Genomic DNA, 15,507 nt, shown 5'->3' with positions numbered 1-15,507 from the left:
CATTCAAGGCCAAATTTCCCCTCCACCAACCCTGCACCAACCGGATTACATCCCCTCCAATAACATCCCAAAATTTCTGAAAAAAGAGAGCATGCATACCATCAGGGCCTGGAGCTTTATTAGGATCCATTTAGAATAACGCCTCTTTAATTTCCTCCGCAGTAGGCTCACAGTCTAGGGTGTCATTCATGTCATCAGTAACAAGGTGATTAATTCCGGCCAGCGCTTCATCAAAATTAGAGGGAGCACACGTGCGGAATAAGTCATCAAAGTATGTTGCCATAATCTGGTTTATCCCTTCTTTTGAAGTCTGCCAAACACCGGAGCTATCATTGAGTCCCACAATTCTGTTTCGAGCCCTTCTTTGACTAGCTTTGTGGTGAAAATAGCTAGTATTTTTGTCACCGTCACGAATCTCATTGGCTCTAGAACGAGCATGCCAATAAGACTCCTCCAATCTTCTAACTCCGCTATATCAATTCATTGCGCCAATTTCTCAACATCAAACTTGCCACCTTGCAACACAATAAGCCTTTTTTCAGCCTTCTCAATCCGTTTTTTCAGAGCCCCAAACTCCTTGCTAGCCCACGTTGACAGCTTCCCAGCAACATTATTTATTCGGACATGTATGGGATCAGTGCCTCCTTCTTCCCATGCTTCTTTGACCACCCTACCACACGCATAACTAGATAACCATAAAGCCTCGAACCTGAAAATTCGGCTTTGCCTCTCCTCTTCCAACTTGTCACTAAATTTCAACAAAATAGGTGCATGATCAGAGTAACAAATTGGTAGATGAAGAACCTCCACAAAAGGGAACATAGTACACCACGAAGAATCCGCAATGAACCTATCAAGTCTTTCCCTAACAAGAGTATCGATCGAGGTACCCCTTTGCCATGTATAAATATTGCCTTTAAATCCCAAATCTCTACATAGGCAATCTCCTATAGCATCCCGGAAAGCATCAATTTGGCGCTCCCCTCTAATCGCACCACCATCCTTCTCATCATGCTTAAAATTTCATTAAAATCACCACACATTAAAAGAGGGATTGTAGTACTCGACCTTATCCTTCTCATCAAGCTCCAAGTAAGGTGTTTATTAGCCGCTTCTGGCCAGCCATACACCCCCACAATCTTCCACAACGGGTCCCCATTTACACTACAAATTTCTGCTTCAATATGGTAGGTCGAAAAGGCGCCAATCTTCACATTTAAGTCTCTCCACCATAGGCCAAGACCACCCGATCTCCCATCACTACTCAAACACATACCATTTGAGAAACCACATCTATTGCGAATCAATTCCAAGCGTTGTTCATCTATCTTTGTCTCCATCACAAACACCAACTCCGGCCTATCCCTCCAACATCGATCTTGGATGGCTTTAACTCGCAATGGGTTGCCAAGCCCATTGCAATTCCAACTTAATGTTTTCATTGTCGTTTGCGGGGTTGGGGAACACCAACCTCCGCTACTTTACATGGAACATCATCAACACAAGCCATTTCACACTCCTTCACCTTATTCCCTGTCGACACCTCCAACTCCATCTCATCCACATCCTCCCTCACACTCCTTTTGACACCAGTCAGACCCCTCACACCATCAGCATTCACCATATGTTCATCAAAAGTTGGAGCTCTCGGGATCTTTTTAAAGGTTTTTTTGTGGCTCCCCCCAGACCCGATACTCTTCTCACCTAACCCTCCCTTACTGTCTAGTGTAGGAGACAAAACAGGAAAAGAAAGGGAAATTTGAGGTGGGTCCCCAGCAGGTTTCACACTCCCCGTCCCCACATCACCTTGCTGCCTATCCCTTTTGTAAACAATATTTTCATTAACATTCACACCCCTCTCACTTTGTGCAGTATCCCTCACTTCCACACATGACACCTCACTCACATTAGCACACTTCACATTCCCCTCCTTTATAACAAGAGCATCAGATACATGCGGTTTGTGCATAGATTCTTTAGCAGTATAATCAGTGGCAACTTTAGTAACAAAATTCAGTTTTTTAGAGCAAGTCATTCTACTAACTTCCTCCAAATTGTTCATCCACCCCTTTCTTGGAGATGCTTTCAGCCAAGTTCCCCAACCCATACCTCTATCATGAGCATCTTCCGACACATTTAGGCAATCCTTCTCACTATGACCCATAATTCCACACATAAAGCAGAAAAAAGGTAATCGTTCATACTTTAATTTTATTTTAGCGATGTTACCTTCTTTGTTCATGATGTTCTGAAATCGACGTAAGGGTTTACGAACATCAAGGCACACTTTCACACGTCTCGCATTGTCGATATTCAGAGTATCTTCCTCTACTTCAAGTACCTCTCCAAGATTCTTCACAACAGCCCTAACATGGTCATCAGTTCGACAGTTAAAAGGCAAATCCTCAAGGCGAACCCAAAACGGGGAGTGTACCAGTGCAACATCGTTTGGTTGTTCATCCCCCTTGATTTCATTGAGAATAAGAAGATTCTGTTCGAAACACCAAGGACGTCCATTCATGATCTTCTCCTTGTCCTTCCAATGGAACAATTGGAAAGCAAACTTATTAGCCCAAACCGATCGAATAGCAATTCGCCCAGCCACACCCCAAGACCTTGTCATAGTCGTTTTGAAAGCTTCAAGATTAACACCACGATCAGATAATAATCTCCCTACCAACAGCAGCGAAACCCTAGCCTCTTGATCAGTAGAGGTAACGCCCCCTACATCCACGATATCCTTTTCCTCTTCATCAAGTGTCAGATTAGAGCATTGTATTGCTAGATCTTCAGCCATAGTGACCGGAGATCAACCACAACAATGGTAGAACGACCTTTCTCTCAAGGTAGCAAACCCTTTCTTTCGAGGGAGTTTTTTAGTTTTGCTTATTAATGTAAATTGATATAAATGAAGATTTTGTACCAAAAAAAAAAAAAAGGGAAAGAAAAAAGTGGCGGGAAAATTTTTAATCAGAACATGACAAGTGTCATCTCTGGTTTTGCCTTTAGTATAGGTATATTGACTAGATAACCATAAAGCCTCGAACCTGAAAATTCGGCTTTGCCTCTCCTCTTCCAACTTGTCACTAAATTTCAACAAAATAGGTGCATGATCAGAGTAACAAATTGGTAGATGAAGAACCTCCACAAAAGGGAACATAGTACACCACGAAGAATCCGCAATGAACCTATCAAGTCTTTCCCTAACAAGAGTATCGATCGAGGTACCCCTTTGCCATGTATAAATATTGCCTTTAAATCCCAAATCTCTACATAGGCAATCTCCTATAGCATCCCGGAAAGCATCAATTTGGCGCTCCCCTCTAATCGCACCACCATCCTTCTCATTCATGCTTAAAATTTCATTAAAATCACCACACATTAAAAGAGGGATTGTAGTACTCGACCTTATCCTTCTCATCAAGCTCCAAGTAAGGTGTTTATTAGCCGCTTCTGGCCAGCCATACACCCCCACAATCTTCCACAACGGGTCCCCATTTACACTACAAATTTCTGCTTCAATATGGTAGGTCGAAAAGGCGCCAATCTTCACATTTAAGTCTCTCCACCATAGGCCAAGACCACCCGATCTCCCATCACTACTCAAACACATACCATTTGAGAAACCACATCTATTGCGAATCAATTCCAAGCGTTGTTCATCTATCTTTGTCTCCATCACAAACACCAACTCCGGCCTATCCCTCCAACATCGATCTTGGATGGCTTTAACTCGCAATGGGTTGCCAAGCCCATTGCAATTCCAACTTAATGTTTTCATTGTCGTTTGCGGGGTTGGGGAACACCAACCTCCGCTACTTTACATGGAACATCATCAACACAAGCCATTTCACACTCCTTCACCTTATTCCCTGTCGACACCTCCAACTCCATCTCATCCACATCCTCCCTCACACTCCTTTTGACACCAGTCAGACCCCTCACACCATCAGCATTCACCATATGTTCATCAAAAGTTGGAGCTCTCGGGATCTTTTTAAAGGTTTTTTTGTGGCTCCCCCCAGACCCGATACTCTTCTCACCTAACCCTCCCTTACTGTCTAGTGTAGGAGACAAAACAGGAAAAGAAAGGGAAATTTGAGGTGGGTCCCCAGCAGGTTTCACACTCCCCGTCCCCACATCACCTTGCTGCCTATCCCTTTTGTCAACAATATTTTCATTAACATTCACACCCCTCTCACTTTGTGCAGTATCCCTCACTTCCACACATGACACCTCACTCACATTAGCACACTTCACATTCCCCTCCTTTATAACAAGAGCATCAGATACATGCGGTTTGTGCATAGATTCTTTAGCAGTATAATCAGTGGCAACTTTAGTAACAAAATTCAGTTTTTTAGAGCAAGTCATTCTACTAACTTCCTCCAAATTGTTCATCCACCCCTTTCTTGGAGATGCTTTCAGCCAAGTTCCCCAACCCATACCTCTATCATGAGCATCTTCCGACACATTTAGGCAATCCTTCTCACTATGACCCATAATTCCACACATAAAGCAGAAAAAAGGTAATCGTTCATACTTTAATTTTATTTTAGCGATGTTACCTTCTTTGTTCATGATGTTCTGAAATCGACGTAAGGGTTTACGAACATCAAGGCACACTTTCACACGTCTCGCATTGTCGATATTCAGAGTATCTTCCTCTACTTCAAGTACCTCTCCAAGATTCTTCACAACAGCCCTAACATGGTCATCAGTTCGACAGTTAAAAGGCAAATCCTCAAGGCGAACCCAAAACGGGGAGTGTACCAGTGCAACATCGTTTGGTTGTTCATCCCCCTTGATTTCATTGAGAATAAGAAGATTCTGTTCGAAACACCAAGGACGTCCATTCATGATCTTCTCCTTGTCCTTCCAATGGAACAATTGGAAAGCAAACTTATTAGCCCAAATCGATCGAATAGCAATTCGCCCAGCCACACCCCAAGACCTTGTCATAGTCGTTTTGAAAGCTTCAAGATTAACACCACGATCAGATAATAATCTCCCTACCAACAGCAGCGAAACCCTAGCCTCTTGATCACTAGAGGTAACGCCCCCTACATCCACGATATCCTTTTCCTCTTCATCAAGTGTCAGATTAGAGCATTGTATCGCTAGATCTTCAGCCATAGTGACCGGAGATCAACCACAACAATGGTAGAACGACATTTCTCTCAAGGTAGCAAACCCTTTCTTTCGAGGGAGTTTTTTAGTTTTGCTTATTAATGTAAATTGATATAAATGAAGATTTTGTACCAAAAAAAAAAAAAAAAAAAGGAAAGAAAAAAGTGGCGGGAAAATTTTTAATCAGAACATGACAAGTGTCATCTCTGGTTTTGCCTTTAGTATAGGTATATTGATTGATTATTGAAAAAAAAAAAAAGAAAAAAAAAAAGAAAGAAATGGAGGAAATGTGGAATATAAACCAAACAGTCTTGAACCTATTTCATTCCCAGATTGATTTAGGGGACCGCACACATCGTGGGGATCAAAAACCATAAAAAAGCAAATATAAGTATAAATGTATAATAAACATTAACACACTAAACGATTCGTTCCGTTACAGGGACATGACGAGCAACAAAAGAGTGAATCCATCCTTTTCAATTTTCAAGTGAGAAAGAGAGTAATCAGAGAGTATGCTTAAATCGATTACGCGTACTCCCGTAAAAGAATTAAAGCACACCCTTAACCAAAAGCAAAACGATACAGACAAATTGCGAGGCTGACGGAAATAAAGTCTGTCTATTTGTCTATCTCACCCTCCCAACAAAAAAATAAAAATAAAAATCTTTTTTTTTTTATTTCTTTTGACGGGACTCAAAATCATTCTCCCCAGGTGTGAGTAGAGAAATAAATAAAAATATTTAAATTACATCGTCTTCCCGTTGCTTTGCTCCTTCTTTTTTATTTTTTTTTGCTTTTCTCTTCTCACTGTCCGTTGGAACACTCCACCTCAATATCACCACCTTCTACTTTCTCTACCATCTCTTTTTCTCTTTGATTTTCTCTGAAAAATGCAATAGTGGAATCACAAAGGGGAGAGAAGGGGAATTTTATTCGGGCATGAATCCCGTAACAGCTCAGCAATTACCGCCGCCGCCACAACCACCGCAGCCCCACCTGAAGTCCACCAGTTGCGACCGTCATCCCGATGAGCAGTTCACTGGGTTCTGCCCCTCTTGTCTTTGCGAGCGTTTAGCGGTGTTAGACAAATCATCCGCAGCAACCCCCTCTACTGGCCGTAAATCCGCTTCTTCTGCACTCAAATCACTGTTTAAACCTAGCAACGATAGTGGGTCCGCATTACGAGGTAGGCCGAGTTCGAGTTCTTTTTTACCGGAGCTGCGACGGACTAAGTCTTTTTCCGGGGGAAAGAACGAGGGAGGGTTTCTCGGATTGTCCGGTGCTTTCGAGCCGCAGCGTAAGTCGTGCGATGTTCGAGGTAGGAGTACGCTTTTCTCTCTCTTCTCGCAGGATGATGGCAACGGGAATGGGAAGCGCGGTACACAAGGGCAAGGGCATAATCCTGTTATTAATGAGCCTTCGACTTCATCCGCGGTGATTGAATTGAAGGCGAAGGTTGGAGATCACGTGGTAGCCGAGGAAGAAGGGGAAGGAGAAGCGGAAGAAGAGGAGGAATTCCATGAAAGCATTGATAATGGGGATGAAATCCAGGTTATAGAGGAGGAAATTGTTGAATGTAATGATGATTATAATAATAATAATAATAATAATAATAATAATAATAATAATAATAATAATAGTGTGGATAATAATTTGAGGGATTACTCATCGGGTGAGCAGGTGGTGGGTGGAAATTGTCAAGGGCAGACTGTGGAATTGAAGCCAATGAAAGACCATATCGATCTAGATTCACAAAATAAGAAAGTGGGTAGCAAAGATTTCAAGGAAATTGCCGGTAGTTTTTGGTCTGCGGCCTCGGTTTTTAGCAAGAAATTGAGGTCTTGGACAAGGAAGAACAATAATCAGAAGATTAAAAGGCATATGAGTGGGTCTCATACTGTACAAGTGAGTGGTAAAAAGGATAATGCTGGGAGGAATTACAGAGATACTCAGTCTGAAATTGCGGATTATGGGTTTGGGAGGAGATCTTGTGATACTGATCCTAGGTTTTCTCTTGATGCTGGGAGGTTTTCTGTTGATGCCGCGACTGCTGGGAGATTTTCCGTTGATGCTGGAAGAGTTTCATTTGATGATCTCAGGTGCTCGTTTGATGAACCTAGGGCTTCTTGGGATGGTTATTTGACTGGTAGGACTTTTCCGAGGATGATACCACCTATGGTTTCAGTGGTGGAGGATGCTCCGGTAACGGTGTTGAGGAAAGATACTCAGATTCCGGTAGAGGAACCGAGGAGGAGTTCTGTTTCGATTAATGGTGATGACTCTTTCCCTGGTGGAGCTTCTCAGACAAAGGATTATTACTCTGATTCATCCTCACGGAGGAGGAAGAGTCTTGATAGGTCTAGCTCTATTAGGAAGACGGCTGCTTCTGTTGTTGCTGAAATGGACGAGATGAAGAATGACTGCACTAACAAGATCTCCCCTCCTTGTGCAGACTATTTAAATGGAACCAAAGTTGTTGCTGGTTTTGGTGGTGATAGGGATTTTAGGGGCTTAGATTTGTTGAATTCTAATTCTAATTCGCTTAGAGATGATTATTCTGAGAGCTTTGATATGGGATTTAGGGATAATGCCTCTGTGATAGGTAGCACCTGCGACAGAAAGGGATCAAAGAAGTCTAGTAGATGGAGGGCGTGGAACATTTGGGGTTTGATTTATCGACGAGGCAATAACAAAGGTGAGGATGATGATAGATACAGTAGGTCAATACCAAATGGGGTGGAACGATCATACTCGGAGTCTTGGCATGGTGATCCAAGGGCTGGTTTTAGTAGAAATGTGTTTCGCAGTAATAGCAGTGTCAGTTGGAGGAACTCGTATAACATAGGGGGTGCAGCATCTATTGGAAGCATTAAGAAGGGTGGTATAATTGATTCCAACAGTCACAACAAAAAGAAAAAGGATGAGTTTGTATTAGAAAGGAATCGGAGTGCAAGGTACTCTCCAAGTCATACTGATAACGGGATGTTACGCTTCTATTTGACACCGATGAGAGGCAGCAGAAGGGGCAGCTCAGGGAAACCAAAGCCCGCTTACTCACATTCCTTCGCAAGGAGTGTGTTGCGATTCTATTAAAACTGAATCTCTCCAGTTTCATCTGATGTTCCTTTTGATTAATGTCTAAATATTTTGAATTTGTGTACAAGCGTTGGATCCAAACCTCTGTTTCCTTTGTGGTTGATACTATAAAAGGTACCCTTGCATTAAAGTTTTACATTCAGCATTCTCTGATCAATGAGTAAAACTTGTACATTGTTTTCTTTCCTTTAGTAATGTAGTTTAATTTCCCTGATTAATCATAGTAGCAGGGTTGATAACTGAAAAGCTCCTTCCTGAATCATTAATCTTATAATAAGCATCCGTCAGAAGAAGCTTAATTCTGTCCACCTTATTTGATGAAATTTCTGCTCATTCCATTAATTATGGTAGATTCTCTGATGTTCATGGCAGATTGCACTGTCCTTATGTGACACTGTTATTATACACTCCGATATTATGTCATCAAAAGTTCTTCGATTTCTCAATTAATTACTCAAAACAATGTCTGCCTGAGTTATATTCTATACATAATTACTGTAAAATCAATTGAATCTGATCTTGTCAGAAGCTAACCACTGCTCCCATATTCCATAATTTCAGTTATCTGTGGATTCAAATGCTTGTTTTGAAGCTTTGCCGGAATCTTAGTTTTTTTCAGATTCTTTGTTACCTTGGCCTATTCCTATATGTAGCTCATGCTGACCTTGTGACGTGTACACATACTCATTCTTTATGTTAGAGTTAGCTGCATTTTTGATGAATGTCAAATGTTTATATCGTAATTGGTAAATCAAGTATTTCGTCTCTATTTTGATACTGATTAATTGATCTTGTAATGCATTAGTTTGTTTGGTAATTAAAGCTTTATAGATCTCGTTGAAATCTATATTTTGCGATAATAATTTCAATTTCATACAAATATGTTGGGAGTCAAAAGTGTTGTTAGTCTGTGTCTAATATGATATAATGAAGTATATTATGTTTATTGATTCTGATCAAACTCTAAAGTATGGGTTTTGGATGGAAGTTTTGGTAGAGGCAGTGCTAATACACCCGTGTCTGCAAAACAGTCTGTAGAAAAATATTGGTACAAAGATCTTACCACATAGTCATACAGGGGCCAGTACCACTTATGCGGTTCCTAAATGATGAGCATGAGGGAATGTATTTTTGGTCGTTTCTGTTAGTCTTATTATTGAAAATCAGTACTCCTTTCTTATCACGGAATAACTATGAATGTGACAACTAAATCTAAGCAAAAACAATTTGCAATTATTTATTTTAAATATCAATTTACACATGTATGTTTTATCTTATAAAATGAAATCATGAGTTTGCTAAAGAAAATTGAGATAACTAAATCTAGGCAGTCAGCCCACAATAACTTATTATATATACAGTTGGAAACATTGGTGTTTAATTCATTATTAACGTGATAACTAAATCTAGGCGGATTCAATGTACAACAGTTATATCTAACAAGAAATAATAAGATGGCTAAATCTAAGCGGAGTCAATGTACAATAATCATATCTAACCATAAGTAATGAAATTATAAAATGCGATTATCGGTTAAATGCCTGGTGGAATAATTTTAATTGTATCTAAACCATTTAATTCAATAAACATATTAATTTCTAGTTCATTTTATCCATAATCACTTTTAAATACACCCGGTTTTCAGTAATTTACTGTACATCGAGTTCACTTTTGTCAAATTTAGTGTCACTTTTGTCAAATTTAGTATCACTTTTGTCAAATTTTTCAAACAAGTATAAATAACTCTTATATATGTCAGAGTAACTTTTGTGCATTTTAGTGTAAGTTTTGCGCCTATTACTGAACATCCGTTTTATTTAAAAGTTTGTGTTCTTCCTAATACCCCTTTTGGTTAGTATGAATCAATTGGGATGTATTAGTGGTAAAATAATTCAATAAAAAATGTAATAGGATTAGTAGTTTGTATGCAACTTTTGACCCCAAAAATTAAATGGGGATAGATGAATAATGTTCACACGGAAAGCGCTTGATTGCCCAAATCCCGTGGGAAAAATGGGATCAAACTAAGCAAAACGGCAATGATTAAATCCTAAATGAGTGCTGCTTTAGCCTATTGGGAAATCAAAATACTTGATTGTCTTAAGCTGAATGAATATATTTTGAGATCATTTCATTCTCCTTTTTTTCTTTATGGTAAAAAAAAAAATAATAAAATGAAAAAAGAAAGGCTTAGTGATCAACCAGAAAATTTTGCCTTAAAAGTCAAAAAGTAGGAAGAAACAACTCAAAAACATGCTCTTTCATGGGCTGGATAAAAAGAAATAAAGAGCAAAAAAGAAAAAGAAGAAAAGAGATAAAGACTAAAGAGCCAACTCTAATAAAGAGGGCTCGTTAACCGATGGGCATCTAGAACTAGACTTCACTCACTGCTCTAAAAGATAAATTATACTCGTTCGAAGTACTATAGTTATTACAAATAAATTTATTTGGTTATATTTTTATTATTTATTATATTTATCGTGTCTTTCAACTACTGTAGTTTTTAGTTTTTAGTCAGGGCGATGCCCTGAGTTTTATGCATTATATCCATGATTAATAAACTTATCAATATTTAATTTTTTATCATAGTGTGGTAATAGCTTAGTGAATAATAGGTTACATACACCTTTAAATTTAAGGTTATGGGTCCAAATCTTGTAAGAATCAGACTTTTTTTTTTTTTTTTTAAGGAATGTATTGTAATAACCTATTTGGAAATGTCTTTATATATAGGAAAAGTTGCCGGGAATAATCCCACCTTTGAGGCATCCGCAAAAAATAATCTCACCTTTGAGATATTTTTTAATAATCCCACCTTTATACCTTATCCACTCCTAATGGTCCCAAGTGACTGGTTACCTATTAAAATGGTAACTTTTTGTTGGGTAAAAAAGTACACGTGTCACCATACAATTTTGTCTGAAATTTTAAATAAAAAAATTGAAAAAAAAAAAAAAGAAATAAGCCAACTACCCCTTCCACCGGCCCCCCACCGCATTACAGGTCGGAGAAACCCATCGGATCGGATCTCGCAATCCAGCAATCAACCATGGTTGCAATTCCGCGATCAACCGTGGCTGTCTAGGGTTGCAACCATAAGATCGAGGAAAGGGGAGGGAGGCCGCAATAAAGATCGGAGCAACTATCAAATCAGGGAGAGGGGAGGGAGGCCGGGATAGGGACGGGGAAAAGGGAGAGCTGTCGGAATCGAAATGGGGGAAGAGGAGGGGAGCCGCGATCGGGGCGGAGAAAGGGTTTTCGAGGGTTTGGGATGGTTGGTTTTAAAGGGTTTTCGACTCTTCGTGACGCTGGAAGGGGGGTTGGTGGTTCTGGGGAGGGGGGAATCAGCATTGGCGGAGGGAGTCTGGGTGATCGGCGATGTGGGGCATGGACTTTGATAGCAATGCCGGCGGGAACGAGTGGCGGGAAGGGTTTTATCTGGTGGGTGGATCTTTTAATTATTCAATTAATTTTTTTTCCTCAAAAAATTGAACTTTATAATTTATTATTTTTTTTACCAATCACGGGCCAACACGTATTTTGTAACTTGTTATAACAAGTTACATGATCGGTTCGAACCATAAGAAGCAGATTGGATAAGGTGGAATTATTAAAAAATATCCCAAAGGTGGTATTATGTTTCGCGGACGCCCCAAAGGTGGGATTATACCCAAAAAAATTTCCTTTTTTATATTGTGTTTTGGGTGTTTTTGTCCCTCGGGAGAGTTACAGCTCCAAGACTGGTCCGACGCGAGTTGTACTTGAAAGAGAGTACTCGAAAGAGAGTAAAAAGGTTGGTTAGAGTTCCGCCTCCGACGATCAAGTTAGTACTCGAAAGAGAGTAAAAAGGTGCGGAAATTTAGGTGAGATCTTCTCGGATTCCGAGATGAGGTGTTCTTTGTAGTAAGAGAAAGTGGGGTTGTAATAATGATTGGAACGTGCCCCAAGAAAGGGGGAATCTCCCTATTTATTGGGTCAATGGAATATTTGCTCTTAATTAGGTTCGATCCTACTGACGTAATTTAGGTGGGCTGCGCCGCAATGCGACTTTCTCGAGATTTGGGCCCTTGAAGGCCGCCTTTTCTCCCATTTTCTTGGACTGCCACATGTCAGTCCAAGATTGGTCCATTTTAAACTTACTCTTGGAGGACACGTGTCGCCCCCTGATTGGCCAACGTGGCATAAGTGAAAAATACCCTAAACATTTGCTCTTCACATATGTGACGTGGCGTGCCACATGGCATTTGTGACACATGTCACTCTGCCATTGGATGCTCTTTGACTGTGAGTTTTTACTATTCAGAGTTTTGGGGAAATGATGTGGATGCCCCTGAATTTACCCTTCTACAAATAGGGATTTACCCTTCTCACTTTTAGACCTTTCCAAAAACTTTCTAGAGAGAGAAAATCCAAAGAACCTTGAGAGAGTAGTTCTGACTTCCGTTTGTGTCAAACAAACAATCCTTCCCTCTTTCGCCTGCCCAACCGGTTTGCAATTGCTTGTGTGTTTATACAAGTAAAGTTACTTTCAGTCCAACTGCAGCTGGTCAACGCCTGACCCCTTTCAATGTCAAATTTAAAGGTACCGCCTACTTCTACTCATTATTGTTTTTCCGTTTGCATACTTTTCATTCAATAAATGGACTCATCACCAACACACACGGCACAACCTAGATCAGTAGTCAGCTGGTCCCCTAGTACGGCTGAGTCTAGGACTAGGGGTGGCGGCTCTGGGTTCATGGAGAAATTTTGTACATCCCCGAATCTGACCGTCTTGTGTCGATCTGTGCAGGACACAATGGCCAGAACCAAACAAACTGGCACTAGACGGCAGAGAAGAGACGGTACGTTGGAGGTACAATCTGATGAAATGACCCCGGCTGAAGGGGTTGATATGCCAGGTGATAGGGAGGAGTTCTCTTCGTCTGGACCCCTAGGACCCAAGTGATGGGAGATTATATGAGGAAGAGGGGGGAGACGGTGAGGAAGCCGCCTCTAATGCTGGGTCTAATGAAGTTAACTCTAGGAATGGAGATGGGGAAGACGCCGTGTCTGTTTCTGGATCAGATGAGGAAGAAGTCTCCCAGGAGAGAGACGAGAGAAATACTACCTCAGGGTCTAGCTCTAAGGATAGTAGTGATAGTGATGATGATGATCTTCCCCCGCTTGAGGATATTGAGGAGAAAGAGCGAAAAAGTTGGTTGGATAAGAATAACCCGGCTGAGATCCATGTGTTAGCCAAAAACATACCTTCAATGGAGTCAGGCTTGGACAACTTCAAACTCACCCACCCCTTAGGTGACTGGTACAACATCTGGGTGCCGCCTATAGATGGCACCATTGCTTGGGAAGACGAACAAAGAAACGGCAACCTGTACTTTGGCTGTTACGAGGCGGCGTTCTTAGCCGGTCTCCGCTTCCCCTTGCATGATGCTGTCAAAGCCATCCTCCGAGGGTACGGCTTGGGTGTTTGGCAGATGACCCCAAATTCTTGGGTCAACATACTTGGTTACATAGCCGCTTGTGAGTGGCAAGGACTCTATCCCGGTTGGAAAGCTTTTACACACATGCACTATTTGAGTGGGAGCCCAGGCGGGTGGAGGGCGTGGTATTCTCTCACCACGTATCCCCAATACCAAATGGTCTTAGACAAACCGTCTAAGTGGGATTATTGGAAGGAGCGTTTTTATCTTGTGTCTTCTTCCAAGGAAAGGCAGAATCGTGAATACAGGCGGTACAATAGGAAGCTAGAGCTTTTTAGCAGGAAGTATGTCCTCCCCCGAATCCCGGATGAGGACAATGAGAACATCATTGAGTTAGACTTTTTTGGGCTACTACCATGCCTCTCTTGACCGGGGAACTGATCTCTGTGCCCAAAAATTGGATTTCCCGGCACTTATGGTTGAGAGGTGAGGCTTTTTTGTCCGCCTGTGGACTTAATACTGCAATTACTAGACGTAGGTTCTTCATACAAACGACATTATTTTCACCGTTTGTATTGTTCGTGTCGTTTTCATTTATTTGGATTTGTACTTACACTCTTTTTTTTATTCTTTTTGGTCAGAATAAGGTAGAGAGATGGTTTCTGATGAGAAGACCCCCAGAAGTTTTGCTGGCCAGATTCGCAAGGACTAGGCGGAGAAACAAAAGCGGGAGTTGGAGAAGAAAGGACAGGTATACCCCGTTTGACCTTTTGCCTTAGTTATTACCCTTACATAGTTATAATTCTGGATGTATACTCATTAAGGTTTTTGCTTCGTAGGACGCTCCTCGATCCTTTTAGCTTTTCAAGCGTAAACCAGATGAGGCCGCTGACACCCCATCCAAATCTCTGAAGGTTTCCTTTTCTCAAACGGCTTCCATGCCGCCTGTCGGAAAGACCCGACGCAACATCGGGGGGAAGAGTATCAGCGTACAGGACTTTTGGCTAGGCTTCGATTTAGGCAATCTTGGGTTTGAGTCGAAATCCAAGCCGGACGAGAAGTCCAAGGCGGCTAAGAGCTCCACAGCGGCTGCATGTGCTGGTAGCTTGTAGATAATTGAGCAAGGTATGAATAGCCCCTCACGGTCGCCGTTTGAGGTTCCTTGGCCTATGCGAATAAAATATTACTCACAACAGACTTCTAAAGGCTCATCAGGAAACCGTCTGCATATGGATGCCGCCTGTGCTGGTTTCTCACCCAATCTTGGTTATGATGCAAATTCCCTCCGATGGCCGGATGTGCAAAAATAAGCTAAATTATGCTTGGGGCGGTCCCCAAGAAGGAGAAAGATGTCATTCCTGGCATTGAGACGTTAAAAATTGAATTGATCACTGCCCTTCTGTTAGAGGTACATTGCCTTTATTTAAATATTGTCAAGGTTTTTGCCGCATGTGTTCCTAACATGCCATTTGCATTCTCAGGCGTTGCTGAGAATGAAGGGTTTGAGAAGTCCATGGGGGAGGAAATAAACTGAGGTAAAATGGGCCACTAAGGAGGCCAGAGACTCATCAAACGTTGCTCAGTATCAATGCACAATAAATGAACTTGAGACTAGAGCATTTGAACTGAAACAGGCGGAGAACATCAGACAGTTGACGATTGAGCTTGAGACTGAAAAGAAGAAGGCCTTTGACTTTGAGGCTACCCTTAAAAATGCTTAGTCGGATCTGGCATCTGGGATGGATAATGGCATTTGGGCCCTGGCTTACAAATATGTTGATGAAATTATCAATGAAAGGAATGGTGTTGTAATACCCCGAAATTTGAGAAATACTTTCTTAATTATTCCTTTGCT

The 15,507-nt window shown here is 41.3% G+C and overlaps 3 protein-coding genes across 3 annotated transcripts; 1 reads left to right on the top strand and 2 right to left on the bottom strand.

Annotated features, from left to right (window-relative positions):
• Window positions 1-480: 480 nt before the first annotated feature.
• Window positions 481-1,442, bottom strand: LOC145596900 (uncharacterized). The gene is made up of 2 exons (XM_081653090.1): window positions 1,131-1,442; window positions 481-1,014 (listed from the first exon to the last, which is right to left on the bottom strand). Exons 1-2 carry the CDS (start codon window positions 1,440-1,442, stop codon window positions 481-483), a joined length of 846 nt encoding a protein of 281 aa, XP_081509216.1.
• Window positions 1,443-2,970: 1,528 nt separating this feature from the next.
• Window positions 2,971-3,781, bottom strand: LOC145596899 (uncharacterized). The gene is made up of 2 exons (XM_081653089.1): window positions 3,253-3,781; window positions 2,971-3,086 (listed from the first exon to the last, which is right to left on the bottom strand). Exons 1-2 carry the CDS (start codon window positions 3,779-3,781, stop codon window positions 2,971-2,973), a joined length of 645 nt encoding a protein of 214 aa, XP_081509215.1.
• A 2,020-nt stretch (window positions 3,782-5,801) lies between these two features.
• On the top strand, window positions 5,802-8,502 carry LOC145597696 (protein OCTOPUS-like). The gene has a single exon (XM_081653928.1). The coding sequence runs from the start codon at window positions 6,073-6,075 to the stop codon at window positions 8,224-8,226; it is 2,154 nt and encodes a 717-aa protein (XP_081510054.1). The 5' UTR covers window positions 5,802-6,072; the 3' UTR covers window positions 8,227-8,502.
• The last annotated feature ends 7,005 nt before the right edge of the window (window positions 8,503-15,507 follow it).

Source organism: Chenopodium album, chromosome 20 (assembly GCF_948465745.1).
Source record: "Chenopodium album chromosome 20, dcCheAlbu1.1, whole genome shotgun sequence".
Taxonomy (NCBI): domain Eukaryota; kingdom Viridiplantae; phylum Streptophyta; class Magnoliopsida; order Caryophyllales; family Amaranthaceae; genus Chenopodium; species Chenopodium album.
This window is presented reverse-complemented; position numbering and strand designations above follow the sequence as displayed.

Coding starts and splice junctions, on each gene's coding strand:
- LOC145596900 (XM_081653090.1), bottom strand. CDS start 1,442: ATGAAAACATTAAGTTGGAATTGCAATGGGCTTGGCAACCCATTGCGA. Junction 1,015..1,130: donor CGTTGTGGAAGATTGTGGGG/GTGTATGGCTGG, acceptor TGAAATTTTAAG/CATGATGAGAAGGATGGTGG.
- LOC145596899 (XM_081653089.1), bottom strand. CDS start 3,781: ATGAAAACATTAAGTTGGAATTGCAATGGGCTTGGCAACCCATTGCGA. Junction 3,087..3,252: donor TAGAGATTTGGGATTTAAAG/GCAATATTTATA, acceptor GTTGAAATTTAG/TGACAAGTTGGAAGAGGAGA.
- LOC145597696 (XM_081653928.1), top strand. CDS start 6,073: ATGAATCCCGTAACAGCTCAGCAATTACCGCCGCCGCCACAACCACCG.